The 22,620-nt window shown below is 46.3% G+C and overlaps 1 protein-coding gene across 1 annotated transcript; it reads left to right on the forward strand.

The window, feature by feature from the left end:
- Nucleotides 1-1,743: 1,743 nt before the first annotated feature.
- LOC143962473 (asialoglycoprotein receptor 1-like) lies at nt 1,744-21,628 on the forward strand. The gene is made up of 4 exons (XM_077471747.1): nt 1,744-1,885; nt 5,431-5,582; nt 8,025-8,131; nt 20,741-21,628. The coding sequence occupies exons 1-4, from the start codon at nt 1,744-1,746 to the stop codon at nt 20,892-20,894; spliced, it is 555 nt and encodes a 184-aa protein (XP_077327873.1). The 3' UTR covers nt 20,895-21,628.
- The last annotated feature ends 992 nt before the right edge of the window (nt 21,629-22,620 follow it).

Consider the following 22,620-nt stretch of genomic DNA (forward strand, 5'->3'; position numbering starts at 1 on the left):
AGATTATCCGACAACACGGTCCGATCGGACATTTTCCATCGGAATGTCCGACCGTGTGTACAAGGGCTTAGACAGAAGTTGTCTGAGGTTCCCAGGCCAAGAGCACTGGATGTCTGTCTCAGGTGAGTTTACATTGCCCTGGGGGAGAGGACCAAGATCCAAACTGGACCATGGATCAGAAATCCCTCAATGTGTATGAAAGGAGCCTGGGAGACATATAAACCCCCGAACAGGACTTTTCCAGGCTAACTCTGGGAGACGCTCTGCTACACCCTTTTCTGAGTTCCTGGGTCTGAGCAACTGATTTGCCCACAACAGTTCCCACCACTGCTGCAGTTAATTCCCAGATGTTTAAACCTACTTTGTCATTTATGAGAAATTCCCACCATCACCGTGCTGAGTTTATCGTTATGTAGACCTGCAATGATCATTATAGTGGAGTCCCACCATTCCTGCTCTGAGTTCCTAAGTCTGCCTGCTGTGCCCATTTTAATAAAGATTTTATTTATTTCAGAAATAAAGTAAGTTTACAATCAGTAAAGCATTTGTACATACTTGAGCAAAACATATATTCAACTTTAAACAGAACAGATTGCACCTTTTAAGTTTTCTATGGTGGATGTCTCAAGATGAGAAACGTTTCCTAAGACGGTATAACAATCAGCCGCTCAGTATACATCAAGAACATCATAATTAACTATTCCAATTGAGTCTATTTGGCTCTAGAGAGTAGAACAGGAAGGAAAGGAAAAGGGTGTCAGCCTCTAGTAAGGGTGACATTTTGAAAAAGAAAAGGTGGAAAAAGATAAGGAGAGACCAGTATTATATTAGGGTCGTAGATTTGATCACTATTCAGGTTTCTACCAAAGAGTCAAATGAAGAGGAATATTTGAAGATGATCCAGGGATGCCACGTAACATTAAAATTTTCTATTTTTTAGTTCGTTGGTCAGGCTGTGGCATTTCCTGGCTGGGTAGGATTAATGCGGTGAAAATGACACTTCTACCAAGATTATTATATTTGTTCCGTTCACTTCCAATTCCAGTCCCCAAAACTTTCCTGAACAAAATACAAACGGACATCGTGAGGTTTGTCTGGGGGAAGAAAGGTTACAGGTGCTCCTCAGCCACACTATACCGATTGAAATCTCAAGGGGGGTTGGGTCTTCCCAATTTGTGGGGTTATTATCAAGCGGCACAATTGACCCAGATATCAATGGCCTTCTCTGGTTCTGTAAAACCGGACTGGTTAGTGATGGAACGGCAGTCTATTCCCCACCACACAATAGATTTCCTATTGGGTTGTAACCCCAAACGCAGACCTGCGATTCTAGCTCCCACCCTTTCGCACTCCATGGCACTGAGCTCCAACTTATTCAAACGGGACTCGTTGATCTCCCCACTGAAACCGCTAACACACATTTTTCATAATGGAGATTAAAGACATAATGGAGCAAAATTTTTTCCAGGTTCCTCACCAGTGTGCTTCAGAGGTTGTGGTATGGGCGGAGACATGTTTCATATCTGGTGGTCATGTCCACGCATCCGCTCCTTTTGGCGGAAGGTGTTCCGTACGGTTAGTTCTATTACGGGGACTGCCTTTCTACCACACCCCAGTTTAGCCTTACTAAATTTTCCAGTCCCGGCTCTATCCAAACATTCACAGCAACTGGCGTTTTTTGTTTTTCTTGGGGCTAAAATTACGATAGCCAAGGCCTGGAAAAAACACACGGTCTCCTATAAGATGTTTAAATCTAAGGTGACCTGGATTATGGTACAGGAACAAGTAGTGGCCAAGTGGAGCGACAAAACGGAGAGATTCCGGTTGATCTGGGAACCTTGGGCGACATTATGTAATATTTCTCTTATCCCAGGGGTGCAGCCTGGTAATTTGTCCAATGGGGCAGGTATCACTTGATTAAGCTTATTACATTGTCTCTCTTTCTCTCTTCCCCCCTTTCCTTTTTCAAACGTTTTCTCTCTTCTATTTTTCTTCGCCTCTCTTGGTGTAACGGGATGTGCTCCACTGGGGGTGCTAAGAAAGACAGCAGCCATATTCTGGGCTGGCTATCGGCCCCAAAATCCTTTCGGCATCTCAGGCACTTGAACTCTGTAGAGATGGGAAGGGAGTGTCCTGGTTTTGGTGGACGGGCCCAGCCCCTGGTCTGCAGCTTGATCCCGTTTGGGGCGTCAGGGGACCCGAGGCTCGTGTGCTTTGACTAGACATACTCCCTCTTGTGGGTCGAACTAGCAGTTATGGGTTCGAGATAATACCATTGTTATGTCAAATGTACTTCCTGATGGCTTTATAGACTTGTTTTGATATATTTTGGTCTGGATCCATGTATGTCTAATTTGGCTATCCTTATGTACGGATGGATTTAACTTGTATGTTTTTAGGAATGTTTATCTTTACTGTTTTGATGAAAATCTTCAATAAACAATTTAAAATTAAAATTTTCTATTTTTTCATGGGCCATTGCCCTAATCTCTTCCATTTTTTAAAGAAAATATACCTTTTCTAACCATTCTTTTGTTGAGGGAGCAATGGTATTCCTCCAGTGTCTGGGTATTAACGCTTTCGCGGCTGTGATTTTTTTTATATCTCTTCATCGAGCAGTTGGTAATTTGTAGCAAACAACATGCTTAAGACCCCATTCACACCTGAGCGTTTTGTAGCTTGAAGCCTGAAGCTACAAAATGCTTGAGGGGAAAAAGTCTATTATTCTCAATGGAGATGGTTCACATCTCCACTCCATGTCGCCTGAAGCCAAACGCCTGAAGCTCAAACAAGTTCCGGACCCTTTTTTGTCACTCAAATTGAGCAGATTTGGGCGTTTTTCTTCTTTTAACATTGGTGACCTTTTGCCCTGCACAAAATCGCGTCAAATCGCGGTAAAAAACGCTGAATCATGGTAAAGAACGCAGCAAAAAACGACGCAAAATGGCGGTAAATTTGAGCGATTTTCTGCTTGAAAACGCTACGCTCAGGTGTGAATGCAGCCTTAGTGGATCTTTCTGTCAGCAATTTGTTTTGTAATTTCGATTACTCCAGAAGGGTTGAATCAGGTCACACTCCCACCAAATATGTTGTAGGGTGCCCTTGTCTTGCAACGCCAGCAGAGATCAGGAACTGTGGGGAACCGTTTATGTTGTTTATTTGGCGTGTTATACCAATTTGTTAGTAATTTTAACAAAGTTTCTTGTAATCGCGTACTAATCGCACCAATTCCACTTGTAAGTTTGAGATTGATTTCATTTTGTTGCTTTCAATACAGAGTGTAGCTAAGAATGGTGAGTTTCTGTTGGTGAATGGCTGGGTTAATCTAATCATACCCGGTGGAAAATATGGGTTAGCCATCAATGGCCTTAGTGGGCTAGGGGATGTGGTCAGGCCGGATATTCAAATTACTGTTTGTAGAGTTTTTAAGTTTCGCCCCTATAAGGGGAGGTTGTTTTAGTCGTTTAGGGCATAAGTCCCATGGGATCCATGGTAAATGTGACAGCGGTATGGGGTCTATGCTGTTTTCTAAGGTGACTTGTGCGGTGGTAGGGAAGTAAATGTTTGCCAGTGTGATCGGTGTTCCCGCCCATTGCCCCTTAGCCCTTGTACACACGGTCGGACATTCTGACAACCAAATCCGTTGGAATTTGTCTGACGGATTTTGTCCGAAACTGTTGCATACACACAGTCGGACAAAGTTGTCGGAAAATCCAATCTTTTAGAACGTGATGACGTAATTTCGTTACGATGTGACTACATTCAGGCTAGTAGTAGCCAATAGCTTTGGTCTAGGAATTTGATCTGAGCATGCGTGGCACTTTGTCCGATCGGAATTCTCTACACACAATCGGGCAAAGTCCGATCGGATCATGTTGTCAGAAAATTTTATAGCCCAGCTGGAAAACTTGGTCTGTCGGATACTCCGACGGAAACAGTCCAATGGAGCCCACACACGGTCGGATTATCCGACAACACGGTCCTGTCGGACATTGTCCATCGGAATATCTCCCTTCAGTGTCCACTTGCTGCTGGGTGATGACGATGTCAGTGTTTTTATGTATCAAGATAGAAACTCCCTTTGATTTGGTCATGGAATTTGTTGCATGAAAGGCATGTGGGTAGTGTTTGTCATGCAATCTGGGTACTGTACCTGTTTTGAAGTGGGTTTCTTGGAGAAATACCATGGCCGGTTTCGTCTTGCGAAGCCCCCGAAGTAATGAGATTCACTCCCCTGATGTATTTAAACCCCTGATGTTATGAGAGATCACAAAAGCATGTTTATCAAGCACAGAGTAAGACATGGTTAGGTGAGTAAATGTTATTACCCGTTTCTGTCACAGAACTGGCCTAAATGCCATGATTATTAGAGAAAAAAAGATAGAGAAAAGATAGAAAAGAACAAAAAAGAGGTATTCCAGTAACTCTCAGGTGGAGTGTCACTTGAATGAAGTATATAGGTAAAATATCGCCTAATGTCCTCTTTAGGAGAGAGAAGAAGTGAATTTGTCACTACAGAAATGGTAGAAACAAGTATATCCAAATATCTGTATGTAATCAACTAATCACACTAAGATAATGGAAGTAAGCCCCCCGTGACTCATAAAACTTAATTATAAACAAAAATTTGTCATGTACCCCTTCCAGCCATTAGGATAGTATCATGAACATGAATATGAACATGAAAGTTGCCTCTATAGTGAACGATGGTTGCAGTTAGTAAACTATGGTCCAACGAAAAGTCTGCTGTATCTATATTGAGCAGATATAGTTGTTCATTAACATCATAGAATTTTAAGGAAATCTAAAGAATTTTAAAGCGGCACAAAGTGCGTGGCCTGCTAGCGCCACTTAAACTGGTATAATTGTGAAAATCAAGAAATCCCACACCGGGAATGAGGTTGGAACTTTCCTGTGTTGTGGCCTGGTGACTGCACCCTGAGCGGGCGTCTCCCGTGGCGAGTTTAATCTTATCCTGACTAGGGTCAATTTGATACATGTTAAGGTCCCGTCGAGGCAAAGCATACACGTGGACCGCCTATCCAGGCAAGATATGTCAAGCAGGCGCATGCACCGCCTCGACCCTCCCACGTGTAATATTGCTGCGCCCATTTTAATGGCCACTCCAGTATTTCTGATGGAATTTGTATGTATTTTATATCATGGAGAATGTAAGAAAAGTTGTGACACACAAAGTTGGGTAGAGACACAAAACTCCTGGGTGTGCAGAAACAGAGCCAAGAATTCCGACAGGGAGATCTCATTGATGAAATTTCTGAGACATATAAGACTCCAGGGTCTGACTCAGGGATGTGATGTCTTTTATCTGTGATTTCCTTTTATTATAATTTTACCATCTTGGCTGAATGGTCCGTTAATAACCATGACAATCTAGCATGACCCTCATAATCCTCTTTCTTGCTCCCTCAGACTCTTCTGATCCATTATGTAGTAAGGGATGGATGCGGTATGGACTCAGCTGTTACTCCTTTTCTTCAAGCTCACGACCATGGAACGTCTCCAAGAAAGACTGTGAGGAGAGGGAGGCCCACCTGATAGTCATTAATAGCGAGGGAGAGATGGTATGAATGCTGAACAGATAGACACGTCCAACTGTGATAGTTCCACTGTCAGATCACATCACTGCCAGCAGTATTTGATTATTATGCTCACAGCCTCACCCTGTGAAGAGACTTTCCAGTTTGCAGGACAACAATTTAAGCACTGGCAGACTGAGAGTGATTATGACTGAGGCAGGTTAACTGAATAATTAAACCTTTGCTCACACACCGCTATGTGTTTTAACAGAAACCTGCACCTTTTAAAGAATCTGTTGGTGCAACTCTGACATCTAAAAAAAAAAAGTATTTATCGCTTGCTGCCTCATCCAGACAGGAATGTAACAGAGTTTACACTGCTATAGATTCTTCACAGAGACAAAGTTATTTTATTTCTAATTAGAGCATTCAGTGGCCCAGCTTCATGAGTCTTAAACATTTTTTTTTCACAGTTTAGTGAGTGCATTTTCAGGTAATTTCTGCCTCCTTTATTACCTGATTGTTTATTTATCACTTTATTTATTTTGCTTTGATTTCTTATTTTGTGGAGAAATATGGGGATTGTTTTGATGAGCGAGGAGGTTTTTTCTCCTTCCCTGATTTGTAAACATTGCTTTAACGAAAAGAAAAAAAGAGGTGCAGAAAAAAATTACAATAGTTAAATAAATGGTAATAATGTAAAATATATTTTATAATTTATTAAAATATTTATAGAAAATATATATAAAAAAAAAATAGATATAAACAACAGTAAAATAAACGGTTTAAAAGTGGAAAAATATTTAACCACTTCAGCTCCGGAAGGTTTTAATCCCTTCCTGACCAGGCCATTTTTGCGATACGGCACTGCGTTGTGTTAGCTGACAATTCCGTGGTTGTGTGACATTGTACTCAATGAAAATTGATTTCCTTTTTTCCCACAAATAGAGCTTTCTTTTGGTGGTTTTTGATCACCTCTGCGGTTTTTATTTTTTGCGCTATAAACAAAAAAGAGCGACAATTTTGAAAAAAAATATATATTTTCTGCTTTCTGTTATAAAACACATCTAATAAAAAAAGTAAACAATCAAATCATCAATTTAGGAGAATTTGTACTCTGCTACATATTTTTGGTAAAAAAAATTCCCAAAAAGCATACATCGATTGGTTTGCGCAAATGTTACAGCATTCACAAACTATGGGATATATTTATGGACTTTTTAGTTATTTTTTATTGTTTTTACTAGTAATGGCAGCGATTAGTGATTTTTAGCAGGACTGCGACATTGTGGAGGACAAATCTGACACTTTTTGGGGACCAGTGACACCAATACAGTGATCAGTGCTAAAAAGTGTGTTAAGTGTGCTCCTAGGGAGTGATTTCTAACTGTGTGGGGGATGGACTTACTGGAGGAAGAGAGGCATCTGTGTTCCTGATTAGCAGGAACACAAGATCTCTCTCTTCCTCTCTGACAGAATGGCGGTCTGCCTTGTTTACATAGGCAGACTGCCATTCAATATATAACGGGAAAGACAACAGATATACATGTAAAACTTATGTAGGAGGATTTGTTTAATTTCCGTGTATCATCTGAGGCTGTTCAGTTCATTGGGTATAGGAGAGGGTTTACATCCATTTTAAGTAGTCCACCTGTTGTTTGGTTCTTTGTAGAATCTTTTTCATTGGAGAATGAACCCAATCTGATGTTTCAGAGTCACTGACCCTCATAAATGACTCTTCATACTCCTTCATAGTCTCTATGGTAAGAGCTCAGAGCTGTGGGGACAGCCATCTTTTCTTGTAACCTCGATGGGTGTTGCAGAACAGCCCCACTTACTCAAAGGGCCCCATATTGGAAACTACTGTATCTTAAATATATTTATAATTACAACTGACAAGGTTTCACAATCCGACAACCAACATATAATTTATCAGCATGAAATTACAATTTGTTAGACACCAAATATTATAAAGAACTTATGCATATTCCTATTAGGATGTCACATTTGTCTTTAGACCTGAAATGTAACTCTGTGCAATTCAGCCATTGTAATGTACATGGTAGAGGCTAAGATGATAAGAGGGCTTGCCTTACATCTCCTGTCCAATACCCCCTGGAGTTAATGACAGGGTGTAGCAGCATGAGGAGTGGCACAGGTGCCGGTGGTAGGTATGGACACTGTGCATGGTCAGATGACAGTCTGGATACCACTGAGATGCTGTGGATGCTGGACTGGTATTTGTGGAGAATGTCACGCACGTGGAGCACAGGAACTCTCAGATGCAGGTATTAAAGCCGTAGCCAAAACAAGCCAATGACAACCGGGCAGAAGAATGTCTTTGAGTTGGTTTCCTCCTGGTGCCTCAGTTTCCTATCCAATCCCAAAAATATACTTGTAGATTAATTGTCATGTCAAATTGGCAGGAAAAGTGTGTATGCATATTAATTAATCTTCACACAACTTCTATCTTTTGCCTTTCTTAAGAATTTTCTACATGGGATTGCAAGCAACAGATGGGCGTGGATCGGTCTAACGGATTTGGATGGAACATGGAAATGGGTGGATGGAACTCCTTATGACATCACTCCAAAGTAAGACACTGAAACCTCAAACTTAAGAATACTTCTAACACATTCCCAAGTTTAAGATCTGGCAAAATGATCTAAAAAGGCGGCTAAATGATGAATCCTTGTGCTGAAGTACATTGTTGAGACTTAAATTCACTCCACCTAGCGCTTTACAGCACCTTTTCATACATGAAGCCTTAATCTATGCATGATCTATGAGTTAGTGGGGCTTATCAGAGTCTAGAGGCCACCATTAAAAATATTGCGGCCTGGGGGGCATGTCCGGATGTAACAGGAGCAGGACGTGTTTCAGTGGAGCTCCGCCATCCTGATCCCATCAGCATCCATCCTGGGCCCTATTCTGCAGGACAAGTCTCCACGCTAACACTACTTGACGTCCGCAGCCATCCGCAACAGCCCTGGTGATTATTGCCCCGCTCGGCCACCGATCGGTTCATTGCAGGGCCGTGTCCGGCCTCCTCCTCTGTGGATCCGCCGCCATCTTTCGGCCTACCTCGCTGCCGGCCCCCCGTTTTCTGATACTGCTCTCTGCGGGAGGGGAGGTAGTGCACCGCGGCGCATACACAGCGGTCGCCCCTGGGACAGTGTGCGGAGGTGTGGGGGCTGGATGGACTGAATAGATCCTGCGGAGCCGCTCTGGAGTGCTCGAGGCAGCCGCCACCATGCGGCCCTGCAATCGGCCGCCATCCTCCCCCTGGGACTGCCTGGGGACTCTCCTGTTAGCCTCCCGGGACCATCGGAGGTCCCCTCCACCCAATCCAGCTGCTATTTACGGGGCCTGACCGGCGGATGGTGTCTGGCGAGACTGTTTGGCAAGTAGGTCCTAGCGGCCATCTTGGGGCCTGCTCTACATCCATCATCCGCGGCCTGGGGTCCCGCTGTCTGCGGGAGGCAGGACACCGGCTCCCTCTACGCCCGCAGGAGGCTCCAGGATGAAGGTTGGTCAGGAAGGGGGCCGGGGGGTGAGGAGGGGGATCCCTTATAGCCGTCACTGCAGCATCATAGTGTTGCCCCCCTAGAGACTGCCGCTGTGTCCCGGAGGTGACCCTGCTGCCCCCCCCCCCCCTGTGTACCCAACAGCACAGGTACTGCTCTGCCTCTTGTGTCTCCCCCTGCTGTAGTTGTGCCCTGCTGGGGGCCCGGACCCTAAGCGAGTAGCTCACCCACTCCTATCCTGATCTGCAAAGAGAACCCAGGTGCTTGCTGCCCCTTCCAGTTGGTGACGGGCTCTTCACCGCAACATCCCCCAGGATTCTCCTGCGGGGTGAACCTCGGATGGGCCACCCTAAGACCCGCTGTTCTAAATCCGGCTCCAGGACTCCATGTGCCCCCCTGCCGGCCGCTGCCTCATCTTCAAGGTGCTCCGCGGCTGTGATGGCGTCTGACGCGCGGGAGGCCGCGGATTCCGGGGGAGGTGGGGGCTCCCACGGGAGCGGTCATCTTGGCAGCCATAACATCCTGTAAAGAAACCCTGACAGCCAAGATAGACTTCCTGAGTGTAGATGTTGGTCTCATCCGCCAGGACATGGATAAGTTCCGCTCACGTGTCGCTGAAGTGGAGGATAGACTCTCCGTGGTGGAGGATACGGTCCGCTCAGACTCCAGGGAAGTGAAGGCCCTGCAGATTCAGGTGAAGGCGCTGCAAGATCGTGCAATTGATACTGAAAATTGCCTGAGGCGCAACAATATCCGCATACTTGGACTTCCTGAAAGGGCTGAGGGCCCTAGGCCCGCTGAGTTTGCTGAAGGACTCCTGTCCACTTTGTTCAACCTGGGGGAGTTGCCACCCACCTTCGTGGTGGAGAGAGCCCACAGGGTCCCGCCACTCCCTCCGAGGCTGGGTGCACCCCCGCGCCCCTTCCTGCTGCGGCTGTTAAATTACCGTGACAGGGACCGCATCCTTGCGGCAGCTCGTGCCATGCCTGAAATCAAGTATGAGAACACCAAACTTCTATTCTTTCCAGACTTCTCCCAGGAAGTGCAGCAATGACGCAAGTCCTTTACCGATGTGAGACGCCGGCTCAGAGAAAGAGGAATTCGTTTTGGTCTACTGTATCCCAGCAGGTTACGAATTACTGACGGTGATAACACCCGCTTCTTTGACACCCCGGAGGCAGCGGCGGCGTGGCTAGATGCCCGCTGAACATTTGCGGTCGGGGACTTGGACTGGCTGAAAGTGATCGCCGGGGGGTAGCAACGTATCCCCCTTCTGCAATGATTCGACCCGGGTAGGACCCTGGTAACATTTGTGTTTTGTTCCCGGCCCTTTCTCCCCATTGAATCCAGATTTTGCCTTACAGTTTGTTTGTTGTCCTGCATAGCGGGATCGACTGTGATTACTCCTGCCTAAGGAGCTCCACTGGAGGCCACTGAGTTACCCACTTTTTGTGTGAGACACACCCCCTGTCTACTGCTGCTGCTTTCCCCCCCCCCCCGTTCTCCCTCCAAGACTGGACTCTGCTTTCCAAAAGTGGGGCGGATTCTACTGGGAAGGACTGTACCCACCTATGGCCCACCATCCGGGGGCCTCAGTGAACTGAAAGTTCTAAAGTTATGGGAATAAAACCACATCGGTTTGTATGGGTAGATGGCCTAGTGTTTTGGTCTTCGACCTCGGTTCTTGTGATGTTGGGGTAGGGTTTTATATGTTCTGTGGGGAGGGGGTTTTTTGTCTTAAAGCTAAGTTTCAATCATGTGCTGTTCGACTGCTAAAAAGTGTGTGTACTAAATTTGGGTTTGCCTACACCTACTGGTCGCCTTGGATCATCCTGTCTTTGTTTCCCCCTGACGTCCCATGATGGCCCCCTCTGCTACTGAGTCGCTAACTATTCTATCGTGGAACGTCAGGGGACTCAACTCCAAATACAAGCGCTCGCTGTTATTTCAATATCTAAAATTGCATAATCCCCACATAGTCTTGCTGCAGGAAACACATTTAACTGGTAGTAAGGTTCTGGCTCTGAAAAAACCCTGGGTGCAAAGGGCGCTGCATGCGACCTACTCCTCGTACTCTCGAGGGGTGTTGATACTGATCAGTAAACGAGTGCCATGTCTGATCCATGAGGTTCACTTGGATCCCCAGGGGAAATTTGCTATGGTGGTATTGAGCATCTATAATAAGAAATATGTTGTTGTGAACGTGTACCTGCCTCCTCCGAGCCAGGTGCAGGTTTTGTACACTTTATATGAGAGGTTGGCTCCGCATTGCCTGGCGTGTGTCCTGTTTATGGGTGACTTTAACGCCACACTGACCCGGGACCTAGATAGACCCTCCCCACAAGCGACTTTCAATCCTGATCTTGGTTCGTGGGCCCTGGCAACTGACTATCAGGAGGTGTGGAGATGGCTTCACCCCCAGGATAGAGCATACTCCTGTTTTTCCTCCACGTTCAAAACGTCCTCCCGCATTGATCTGGCATTTGCAAATGATCTCCTCCTGGCTAATGTCCAGGAGGCCAGCTACCTTCCCTCCGGTCTATCGGATCACCACCCCCTTAAATTGGTTATTAGGACCACCAAAACAAGGAGTAAAGCCCTTTGGAGGCTACAGCCCCATTGGATCACTAACGGAACAGTTCATGACAGAGTTGCCCCCTCTTTGCAGGATTACTGGGTGCGCAATGCGGGGTCAGCCTCCCTGGAGATGACGTGGGATGCTTCCAAAGCCTACGGTAGGGGACAGTATATTTCTGCTGTGGCGGCAGTCAAAGCGGAACTTGGGGACAGGGTATCTGAGTTGCAGCACAGGGTTGAGGAGGCTCTAGATCAGTACTCTGCCTCAACGACGGTCCCCAATTTTGAGCACCTTTTGTCGCTCAGGCGAGAACTGCATCTCCATGTCTCAAACACCACCAGGCTGGGGCTACAAGACAGCAGGCAGAAATACTTTGAATTTGGAGATAAGAATAGCAAACTACTAGCTATGCTGGCGCAGCAGGACAGGTCTGTAACGGTTATTCCCGAAATACTCACGGAGGACGGGGCACTGGTTACCTCTCCAGAGGATATTTTAACTGCGTTCACCAGGTTTTATACCTCTCTGTATGTCTCCTCACTACCTGACTGTTTTGACCCTGCACCAATGACCTCATTGTTAGATACGCTGGCATTGGGGTGGTTTTCTGATGCAGAGCAACAGCTCCTTGTTTCGGAGATCACGCCAGAGGAGGTCCCGATGGCCATCGGGTCCTTCCCGGCAGGGAGGTCCCAGGGATCGGATGGGCTACCCATAGAGTATTATAGAGCCCACGTAGAACTCCTTGCCCCCAGGCTGGCTCAGATGTATCGCTCTTGTCTTCAGCAGGGCTCCCTGCCCCCTTCTATGAGAGAGGCCCATATTGTTCTCGTTCTGAAGCCTAATAAGGACCCCAAACAGTGCGCCTCTTACAGGCCGATAGCTCTCCTCAATTGCGATTTAAAAATATTGACTAAAATACTGGCCATTAGAATTAATAAAGTAATCAAATCTCTGATTGATTCTGATCAAACTGGCTTTATGCCAGGTAGGTCCACGTATATCAATATTCGTAGACTGTTTTCCAACATTCATGCCCCCCACGATAACCAAGGCACTAGGACTATTGCCACCCTTGATATGGAAAAAGCATTTGATACAGTGGAATGGGTGTATCTGTGGGAGGTGCTCAGAAGAATGGGTTTCCCACTGCGGTTTATTGACTGGATACGCACATTGTACTCTGGTCCCCTGGCATGCATTAAACTGAATGGCTCCTTGTCTCCTTCGTTTCCCCTGCAGAGGGGCACCAGGCAGGGCTGCCCTCTTTCCGCGGCCTTGTTTGCCCTGGCCATGGAACCTATTGCTGAGGCTCTTCGGAGTTTGGCTGAGGTCCGTGGTCTTCGGGTGGGCTGGCTGGAGGAGAGGGTGGCTCTCTATGCGGATGACCTTTTGCTCTTTTTGAATGACCCTGGTGACTCTTTGCGGGGCGCGCTTGGAATCATGGATGCCTTCTCTGTCTTCACCGGGTTGAAGGTGAATTGGCATAAGTCTCAACTCTTCCCGGTGGACGAAGGGGCCAAGACCTCTCCATCCTCTACCACGCTGCAGTGGGTGAATAGGTTTACCTACTTGGGCATTATTATCTCAAGAGAGAGCAAGGACTTTGTTTGGCTTATTTTTGAACCTGTTTTGGTAGGGATCAAATCCAAATTGAAGGAGTGGGCCAATCTTCCCCTCTCCCTTATAGGCCGCATTAATCTTCTAAAAATGAAGATCCTTCCCAAGCTTACGTATATTTTTAGGAATTCCCCACAATGGCTGACTAAAACCTTTAACTCTCTGAAACAGCTTTTCCTCTCCTTCATTTGGGGACCCAGGTCCCCTAGATTCAGATATACCACTCTTACCAGGCCTGTGGGTAATGGGGGGTTGGCTCTTCCTGATTGCCACAAATATTTTTTAGCTACTCAGCTTGTAACTGCCCACTGGTGGTTGCGGCCGGACCTGACCAATGCTGCAACGGTCCTGGAGGCAGCTATCGTGGGGTCTCTGGAGGCCTTGGGGGGGTTGATATTCAGGGGACTAAAAACTCCTCACTGCCTCACCCCTTCTATGTGCACCACTATTAGGGCGTGGAGGGTGGGGGAGGCACTGAGGGCATCCCCGCCTAACTCCTGGTCTCCCCACACCCCCCTGTGGCTGAATCCTAGCCTCCCGCAGTTTAGTACCATCCCGGACCCACAGGCTTGGGCCAAATGTAAAATCCTGACTCTCGAACATATTATCACTAACGGGGAACTTACTCCCTTCCATATACTACTCACTAAATTTAATGTACCGGCGTGGGTCCATTTTCATTATCTTCAAATAGCACATGCGTATCGATGTCAATTTTTAGGTCAGTCAGTCATGCTAGAATACTCTGAGCTTGAATCCATCCTTCGGGTAAAAGACCTGGAGAAACCCATGTCTCAGCTTTATGGGTCCCTGCTGGTCGCTGCCGTCCCCGAGTTGTCCTCTCTCTGCAGGAAATGGGCGGATGACATACAGGGGTTGGATGATGATGACTGGAGGGAGGTTTGGGATTTTCCATTCTCCCCTTTGGTGTCAGCCAGGGACAAATTAGTCCAATACAAAATTGTTCATAGGGCCCACAACACGCCCCACAGATTGCATCAGATGTCGCTGACGCATTCCTCGGTGTGCTGGCGGTGCTCCTATCGGCCAGGAGACTTCATTCACATCTTCTGGACTTGTCCAGCGATTGAGTGTTACTGGAAGGAGGTTCTCCTGGTGATAGGCAGGACTACCGAGATCATTATCCCTTGGGATCCTAAATACTGTCTGCTGGGGTTAGTGGAGCAAATGCCTCTCCTCAGAGCTAGGAAGACACTTATATCCTTGTAATTGTACTATGCACGAAAGGCCATCACCATGACCTGGAAGCAATCGTCTCCCCCCTCCATCAAATTCTGAAAAAGCCTGGTGAACGCTAGTTTGCCCCTCTATAAGGCCACCTACTCGAGCAGGGGTTGTCCACAAAAATTCGAGAAGGTGTGGACCTGCTGGTTCGATGATTCCACTACGGCAACTGATGTAGTGAATAATCCATAGTTCTCTATTAAGGTCAGAGTGAGACGATAGGTTGACCCAAATGCCCCGATGATATTTTATCCTGTACGTATCACACTTAGCACAAATCCTCCTGCAATAACCTCTCCCCGCATTGGGGTGTAGCTAGTTAAGGTTGTATTGTTTTGACCTGCCCTGTTGCGGCCTGCTGCTGCATCAGGTACAGATTGTATGTTAAGAGAATATGTTCTTATGTGGCCTGTTGCCACACTTGAAGGTTTACCCCTGCGTGGGAATTGTATGGCCCCTGCGTGGGCAATTTATATACCACTGAAAACTCAATAAAAATGATTGTTTAAAAAAATATATATATTGCGGCCTACCCATACTGCCCTCCATCCATGTGAATGGGTACATACAGTAGAATTAAAGACATCCACAAGTCCTTTTTTTTTACAACCCACCCCCCCCCCCCCCCCCAAAAAAAGAGTCCGTGATTGTAAATCCATAATCAGTCATGATGCCCAACACCTGCCAAATTGCTGGAATTATAAAACTTGACCCAGTGCACCTGGCCATTCCTGATGGTATTGCTCACCAAATAACAGCTCCTCATGCTTTTTATCAGCTATATTAGGGAAGGGGTGGGGAAAGTAGTGACATCATTGACCAAATATGGCCAGTGACCATATTTGGGCAGTGATGTTGCTGCTATCCTAATTAGGGATGAGCTTGGTGTTCTTGGTGCCAACACATCCTCTTCCCTCGTCTCAATGTCATCATCAGTCACTCCTTCCCTAGATCCACCATGTCCTCCTGAGGAGTCCCCCGAACTGTTTGAGCCCAGTGTTGGGTACATGCTTCAGGAGCATGCCCAGTGTTTTGAAGGCTCAGATGATGATACTCAGCTAGAGGAAGGCAGTAGCGTGAGTGCAGAGAGAGGGGATGCTCAAGAAGGACAGCGATCTGGCAGTCATGTCATCCCAACCATGACACTACCTGCCTGGAGTTTTCATGTTCTCCCTGTGCCTGCGTGGGTTTCCTCCGGGTACTCCGGCTTCCTCCCACAATCCAAAGACATGCAGGTAGGTAATTGGCTTCTGTCCAAAATTGGCCCTAGTATATGAACGGGGACCTTGGATTGTGGGCTCCATGAGGGTAGGAATGGATGTGTGCAATGTACAGGGATAGGGACCATTGTAGACACCCTCTCAGGTTGAACTGGATGGACTGGTGTCTTTATTCAACCTTACTAACTATGAAACTATGAAACTATGTTCCACCAGGTGCAGCATACTGCCAGGTTTGTTCCAGTGATGAAGAGGGAGGGGATGATGAGGTCACTGACTCCACGTGGGTGCCTGATAGGAGAGAGGAGGAGGAGGAGGCACATCTCCAATGAGGCAGGATGTCCTCCGGGGGCCAGCGTAGGGGCAGCACACCGACTGAATCACACCGCAGAGCTCCACCTGTGCAGGGCGCTGCCTCTGCACGTTATTCCAAAAGTTCTTTGGTGTGGGCCTTTTTTGAGATGAGTGCATCATATCGCACCGCTGCTATTTGCAACATATGTCTCAAGCGTATCTCGCGTGGCCAAAACATTAGCTGCTTGGGCACCACATGCTTGACCAGGCATATGTTGACTTGCCATGCAGCTCGTTGGCAAGCGTACCTTAAAGACCCACACCAAAGAACAAAGCGGACCTCTCCTTGCTCCTCATCAGCTGGGATCTCCAACCCCACTAGACCTTCAGTCCTCTCTGAACCTGCAATGAGAGGAATGAAGGTGTAGAATTAGGTGTGTCACAGCCAAGTGCTTGCGGGCACTCTGCTAGCAGAACACCCACGTCTGATTGTAGCAGGCAGATTTCCCTGCCCCAGCTGCTGGACCTTAGAAAGAAGTTCACTCCCAGTCACCCACATGCCCAGCGGTTGAATGCTAGCTTGACTAAATTGCTAGTACTTCAACTACTGCCTTTTCAGTTGGTAGACTCGGCCCCCTTCCGTGGGTTTGTGTAATGTGCGGTTCCTCAGTGGCAGGTCCCCAAACGCCATTTTTTCTCACAGAAGGCAATTCCGGCTCTCTACCGGCATGTGGAAGGCAATGTCCTTGCCTCGCTGGACAGGGCGGACAGCGGTAAGGTGCATATTACCACTGACTCATGGTCCAGGAGGCATGGACAGGGACGTTACCTATCTTTCACGGCCCATTGGGTCACTCTTCTGGCAGCTGGGAAGGATGCAGGACAAGGTGGAGTAGTGTTGGAGGTTGTTCCGCCACCACGTCTCCAAAATGCTACTACTGGTTGTGGCACACCTCTCTTCTCCACCCCCTCCTCTTCTTATTCCTCCATTGCCTCTTCCAGTGCTCTGTCCTCGGAACCAGCTGTGCTCCGTAGGCGTTCCAGGGGCTACACAAGTATGCAGGCAAAAAGATGTCATACCGTGCTTGTGCTAGTTCGTTTGCAGGCCGAGAGGTGGTTGACGCCACGCCAGGTTAAGCCAGGAATGGCGGTTTGCGACAATGGCACCAAACTCCTCTCCACCCTCTGACAGGGACAACTTACCCATGTGCCCTGTGTGGCTCACGTCCTTAACCTGGTGGTGCAGCGGTTCTTGGGCAGGTACCCGGGCTTACAGGATGTCCTGAAGCAGGCCAGGAAAGTCTGTGTGCATTTCCGCCAATCATTTAATGCCAGTGCTTGGCTGGCTGAGCTCCAAAAGGAGTTGAACCTGCCCAAGAACCGCCTTATATGTGACATGCCCACCAGGTGGAACTCAACGTTGGCCATGCTGCAGCGGCTGCACATGCAGCAGAGGGCTATCAATGGGTACCTATGCGACTACGGCACCAGGACAGGGTCAGTGGAGATTGGTTTTTTTCTCACTATGCCAGTGGGGCATGATCAGGGATGTATGCACTGTCCTGTCACCGTTTGAGGAGGTCACAAGGATGGTGAACAGTGACAGTGCATGCATCAGTGACACTGTACCTCTTGTCCACCTGTTGGAGCATACACTGCGTGGAATAATGGACAGGGCACTTGAGGTAGAACAGAGGCAGGAAGAGGAGGACTTCCTTGCCTCTCAAGGCCCCCTTTATCCAAACAGTGTTCCTGCTGTCCCACCCATCACACAGGAAGAGGACGAGGAGGAGGAGGAGGATGATTGTGTCAGCATGGAGGTGGAGCCTGGCACTTAGCAGCAGCAGTCTTTTAGGGATGATTTACACTCACAAGAAACCCGTGGACTTCTACGTGGCTGGGAGGAGGTGGCTGCAGATCATGTTGTCCTTAGTGACCCAGAGGACTCCGGACCGAATGCCTCAGTTAACCTACGCTGCATGGCCACCCTGATCCTGCAAAGCCTGCGGAAGGATCCTCGTATTCTTCGGATCAAGGAGAGGGACCATTACTGGCTGGCCACTCTCCTTGATCCACAGTACCAGGGTAAGGTTGCGGACCTTATCTTGCCGTCGCAGAGGGAGCAGAGGATGAGACATCTCCGGAAGGCCTTGCAGAAAGGTCTGTGCAACGCGTTCCCAGAGACTGGGAGGTTACAAACTCCTGGTCCTGGACAACGTGTTGCTGAGGCTTCGGTCAGAAGGAGCGGTGGAGAAGGTGGCCGTCTGACCGATGCGTTCAGACAATTTTTTAGTCTGCAGCCCCAAGGTATGATCGGTTCCAGCAACCATCGCCAGCGTCTGATTTACATGGTGCAGGAATACCTAGGGGCAAGGTCAGACTTGGACACCTTTCCCACCGAATATCCTCTGGCTTATTGGGTCTTGAGGATGGATCACTGGCCAGAGCTTGCACAGTATGCAATTGAGCTACTGGCCTGTCCTGCATCCAGCGTTCTTTCGGAACGCACCTTCATTGCTGCTGGTGGCTTTGTAACTGATCACAGGGTGCGCCTGTCCACCGACTCGGTTGATCGACTGACCTTCATAAAGATGAATCAGTCTTGGATCACCACCAGCTACCAAGCACCTGAAGCTGATGTAACCAAATATTTTTTTGGGAAATGTCACATCCCTTTAAGACTACCTATGTTGATGCTGTGTGACTGTCCTGTTATGTTGACTGACTATCCTCTTCTTCCTCAATGATCCCGCTGATATCTTGGAAGAACATTTTTGGTTCTAGGTGATGCCACCAGCCCAATTTTGCAGCCCCTGTTTAACAGAGGCGTGTAATTACAATTTTTGATGCAATGCTTTGCAGTAGGGCTCATTCCTGCACTACAACTAGAGTATATGGTAGAGGTTGCAGTGTATATGCCCAATTTTTCAGCCCCTGTTTAACAGGGGCATGTAATAAAATTTTTGATGCAATGCTTTGCAGCAGGGCTCATTCCTGCACTCCAACTAGAGTATCTGGGAGAGGTTGCAGTGTTGTGGCACCAGCAAGCAGTGTCTAAGGCCCAATTTTTCAGCCCCTGTTTAACAGGAGCATGTAATTGCAATTCTTGATATAATATTTCACAGGAGGGCCCGTTCCTGTGCCCACCCAGAGTAACTGTGAGGACTTATAGTGTTGTGGCACCAGCACCACCACCACAACCACCAAAGGCCCAATTTTTCTACCACTGTTCAACAATGGCATGTCATTACAATTCTTGATATAATCGTTCACAGCAGGGCGCTCCAGTGCCCACCAAGAGTCACTTTGAGGGCTTACAGTGTTGTGGCAACACCAACATCTTGTTCTGCCATTTCTGCAGAGCATATAGGGCAGGCCCCTACTTTCAAACACCCACCTTACAAACATCTCCTACTTGCAAATGGAAGGAGACAACAGGAAGTGAGATGAAAAAAGAAGGACGGCAAAAAAAATTATACAGGGGTGATAACCCTTCCCTATGTTTTCCTAAAAGCTTAAAAATAGATTTTTTGACTGGAGCTGCACTTTAAAAATGTACCAGTTCAAAATTACAAACAGATTCTACAACAAACCTACATAGTCCCTGTCTTGTATGCACCGCCTGTATACTGCTGTTCTGAGTATATAGGGCCTGGGGGCACCACGCCTTTCTTTTTTTTTAATTTGGGTAATATCCGTACAAGACCCAAAGGGGCTGGTAATGGGCAGGGGGGCTACCAATGCCTTTTTTCTAAATGATTTTCATCCGTTTTGCCAGAACTAAATGTTACATTAAAACCGCAAGCAGTTTTAAATGACTTTTTTCCCGTTAAATGTCAATTTGTGCAGGGACTGTTCTAAACACGGGAAACACGTGGCATTTCACAGGCATACTATAGACACCCCCAGGCACAATATTTAAAGGAATATTTCACTTTTTTTTCACTTTAATCGTCATTAAAATCAGTGCTCCCGAAAAACAGTAGTTTTTAAAAAATAATTTGGCATTGACCCATGTCCCCTGGGGCAGGAGTCAGGTCCCCAAACCCTTTTTAGGACAATATCTTGCATATCAACCATTAAAATTAGCACTTTTTATTTTGAACGTTCGAGTCCCATAGACTTCAATGGGGTTCTAAAGTTCGCACAAATTTTTGGTCCGTTCGAAAGTTCTGGTGCGAACCGAACCGGGGGGGTTGTTCGGCTCATCCCTAATCCCCATTCCTTTCCTTAAGTACCTTAGGGATTACCACCCATGTAAGTAATGTGCCAGAGGTGGTTTCTAGGGACACAGCGGGTGTCAGCACTTCCTCCTTCTTTAGGAACCACTGACAGCAGGAAGCTGGTATATATAGAAGTGATAGAAATACCACTTTTATAGATGATGCTCACCTCCCACCGAACAGGGGGCCAAACCTACAAAAGTTTGGGCATTCTTCGAAACACTCTAACAGCCAAGGTCCAGACCAAACCATTGGCTCATCCCTACTCCTCACATAGCCAATTAGGGAAAGAGATGAGGGAAATAACTCCTCACATGCGGTTGGCCGCAACTGATCTGATTGTACGATTAAATTGTAACATGTGGTCAGCTCTCTTGCAGTCTATCACAGTTGTTGGGCTCACAATATGAAAATCTAATTTTAAAGCATTTCTTAGGTCCCAGTTATACTCAGTTTCTGCTTTGGTCTAATCACTATTGTCTCTTTTGTCCTTCAGGTTCTGGGAGAAGGGTCAGCCCAATGATTGGATGGATGATCGTTACGGAGGAGTTGAAGACTGTACTTTAATAAGTCCACCGCATCATGAGTGGAATGATGCTCACTGTTCCTTGAACAGCTACTATGTCTGTGAGAAGGACATCATCCTCTGATCTGCACTGATGGACATCAGAGGACACCTGATATCTCTGTCTGACTTTTCTCCTTCTCCATCATACTACAGCCATAAAGAATCTACTACTGCATAATATATTGCTGCAGGATTTGCTGGGACTTGTTGTTTCTCTAGAATGGGAGGATCTCAGGGGCTCCAATCTGCAGATTTCCAGCTGTACTCCAGCCTTGTCTTTAGTCTTGCACAGCTTTATAGGGTTCTGCATTTCACCACACACTGTGAGCTTCTCACAATGTGCATTAGAAGCTACAGAGAGTCAGAGTCTCCGTCATTTCTTGGCTGAAGGACATCCAGTGTCATCTAGCCCAACCACAATTAATCTAAAGGATTTCTGTTCTTTCAACTATGTAGATTAAGCATTCCATGTGGGTGTTATCTTAGGTGCTCCGAATGTGAGTCTGTCACGGCAAAGATGAGATTTCACCCATTGTAGCAGGGTCACCATTATACATTCATGTCAGCGCTTACTTAAACCACTTTAATACTGGGCACTTTTACCCCCTTCCTGCCCAGGCTAAATTTCAGTGCTGTCGCAATTTGAATGACAATTGTGCAGTCATACAACACTGTACACATATAACATTTTTATATATTTTTTTCACATAAATAGTAGACATGTGCACAGCCAAAAAAATTGTGCGTTTTCGTCTCTTTCTTTTTTCCATTTTTCGGGTCATTCGTTATGATCGTAAATTCGTAATTTTTGTAAATTTGTACATTCGAAAATCCGAAAATAAGAAAGAAGATCTCAAAATTCAAAAGAACGAAAATCCAAAAATTCTAAATGATAACTAAATAACTAATAATAGCTAGCTATTAAATTATAGGTATTGGAATTAACTTTCAAATTTTGCTGTTAGTGAACGTAATGAATACGAATTTATCCAAAATATGTATTTATCTGAAATAACGGATGCCGCATCTAAACAAATGGAACAGAACAAATTAATAATAAATAATAATAATACTTTTTTATTATTATTGGTATTTATTATTATTAATGTGTTATGTTCCATTAGTTTAGATACGTCATTCGTTATTTCAGATACTGTAAATACATAATTTGGATAAATTCATATTCATTACGTTCACAACCAAATTTGAAAGGAAATTCCAATACCTAGAATCTAATAGTTAGTAATAGTTTAAGTTAGTTATTTCCAAATTTCAGAATTTTCGAATTTTACAAATTTACAAATATCCGTAGAAATTTGTTAAACAGGTTTTTGTTAATTCGGATATTTCCAAATTATCAAATTTGTCGAAATTCTTTAAAAAACGAATTTGGAACAAAACAAATTGCACTTGTCTAATAAATAGAGCTTTCTTTTGGTGGAATTTAATCACTACTGGGGTTTTTATTTTTTGCTTAACAAACAATAAAATTTGTTATAAAATTTTGCAAACGGGTCATTTTTCTCCTTCACTGATAGGCACTGATGAGGAGGCACTGATATATGGCACTGAAGGGCACTGATTGGCAGCACCGGTGGGCACTGATAGGCGGCACTGGTGGGCACTGATAGGCGGCACTGGTGGGCACTGATAGGTGGCCCTGGTGGGCACTGTTGGGACTGCACTGATAATCAGGACTCTGATAATCAACTCCCTGATTATCAGTGTAGATGTTCCTTTCACACAAGCCAATTATCGACTCCCCTCTCCTCATGTTGTCAGCGTGAGAAAGGGAATGCCGATAATTG

Source organism: Lithobates pipiens, unplaced genomic scaffold (genome assembly GCF_037356315.1).
Source record: "Lithobates pipiens isolate NorthernLeopardFrog02 unplaced genomic scaffold, aLitPip1_a1.2 Scaffold_8, whole genome shotgun sequence".
NCBI lineage: Eukaryota > Metazoa > Chordata > Amphibia > Anura > Ranidae > Lithobates > Lithobates pipiens.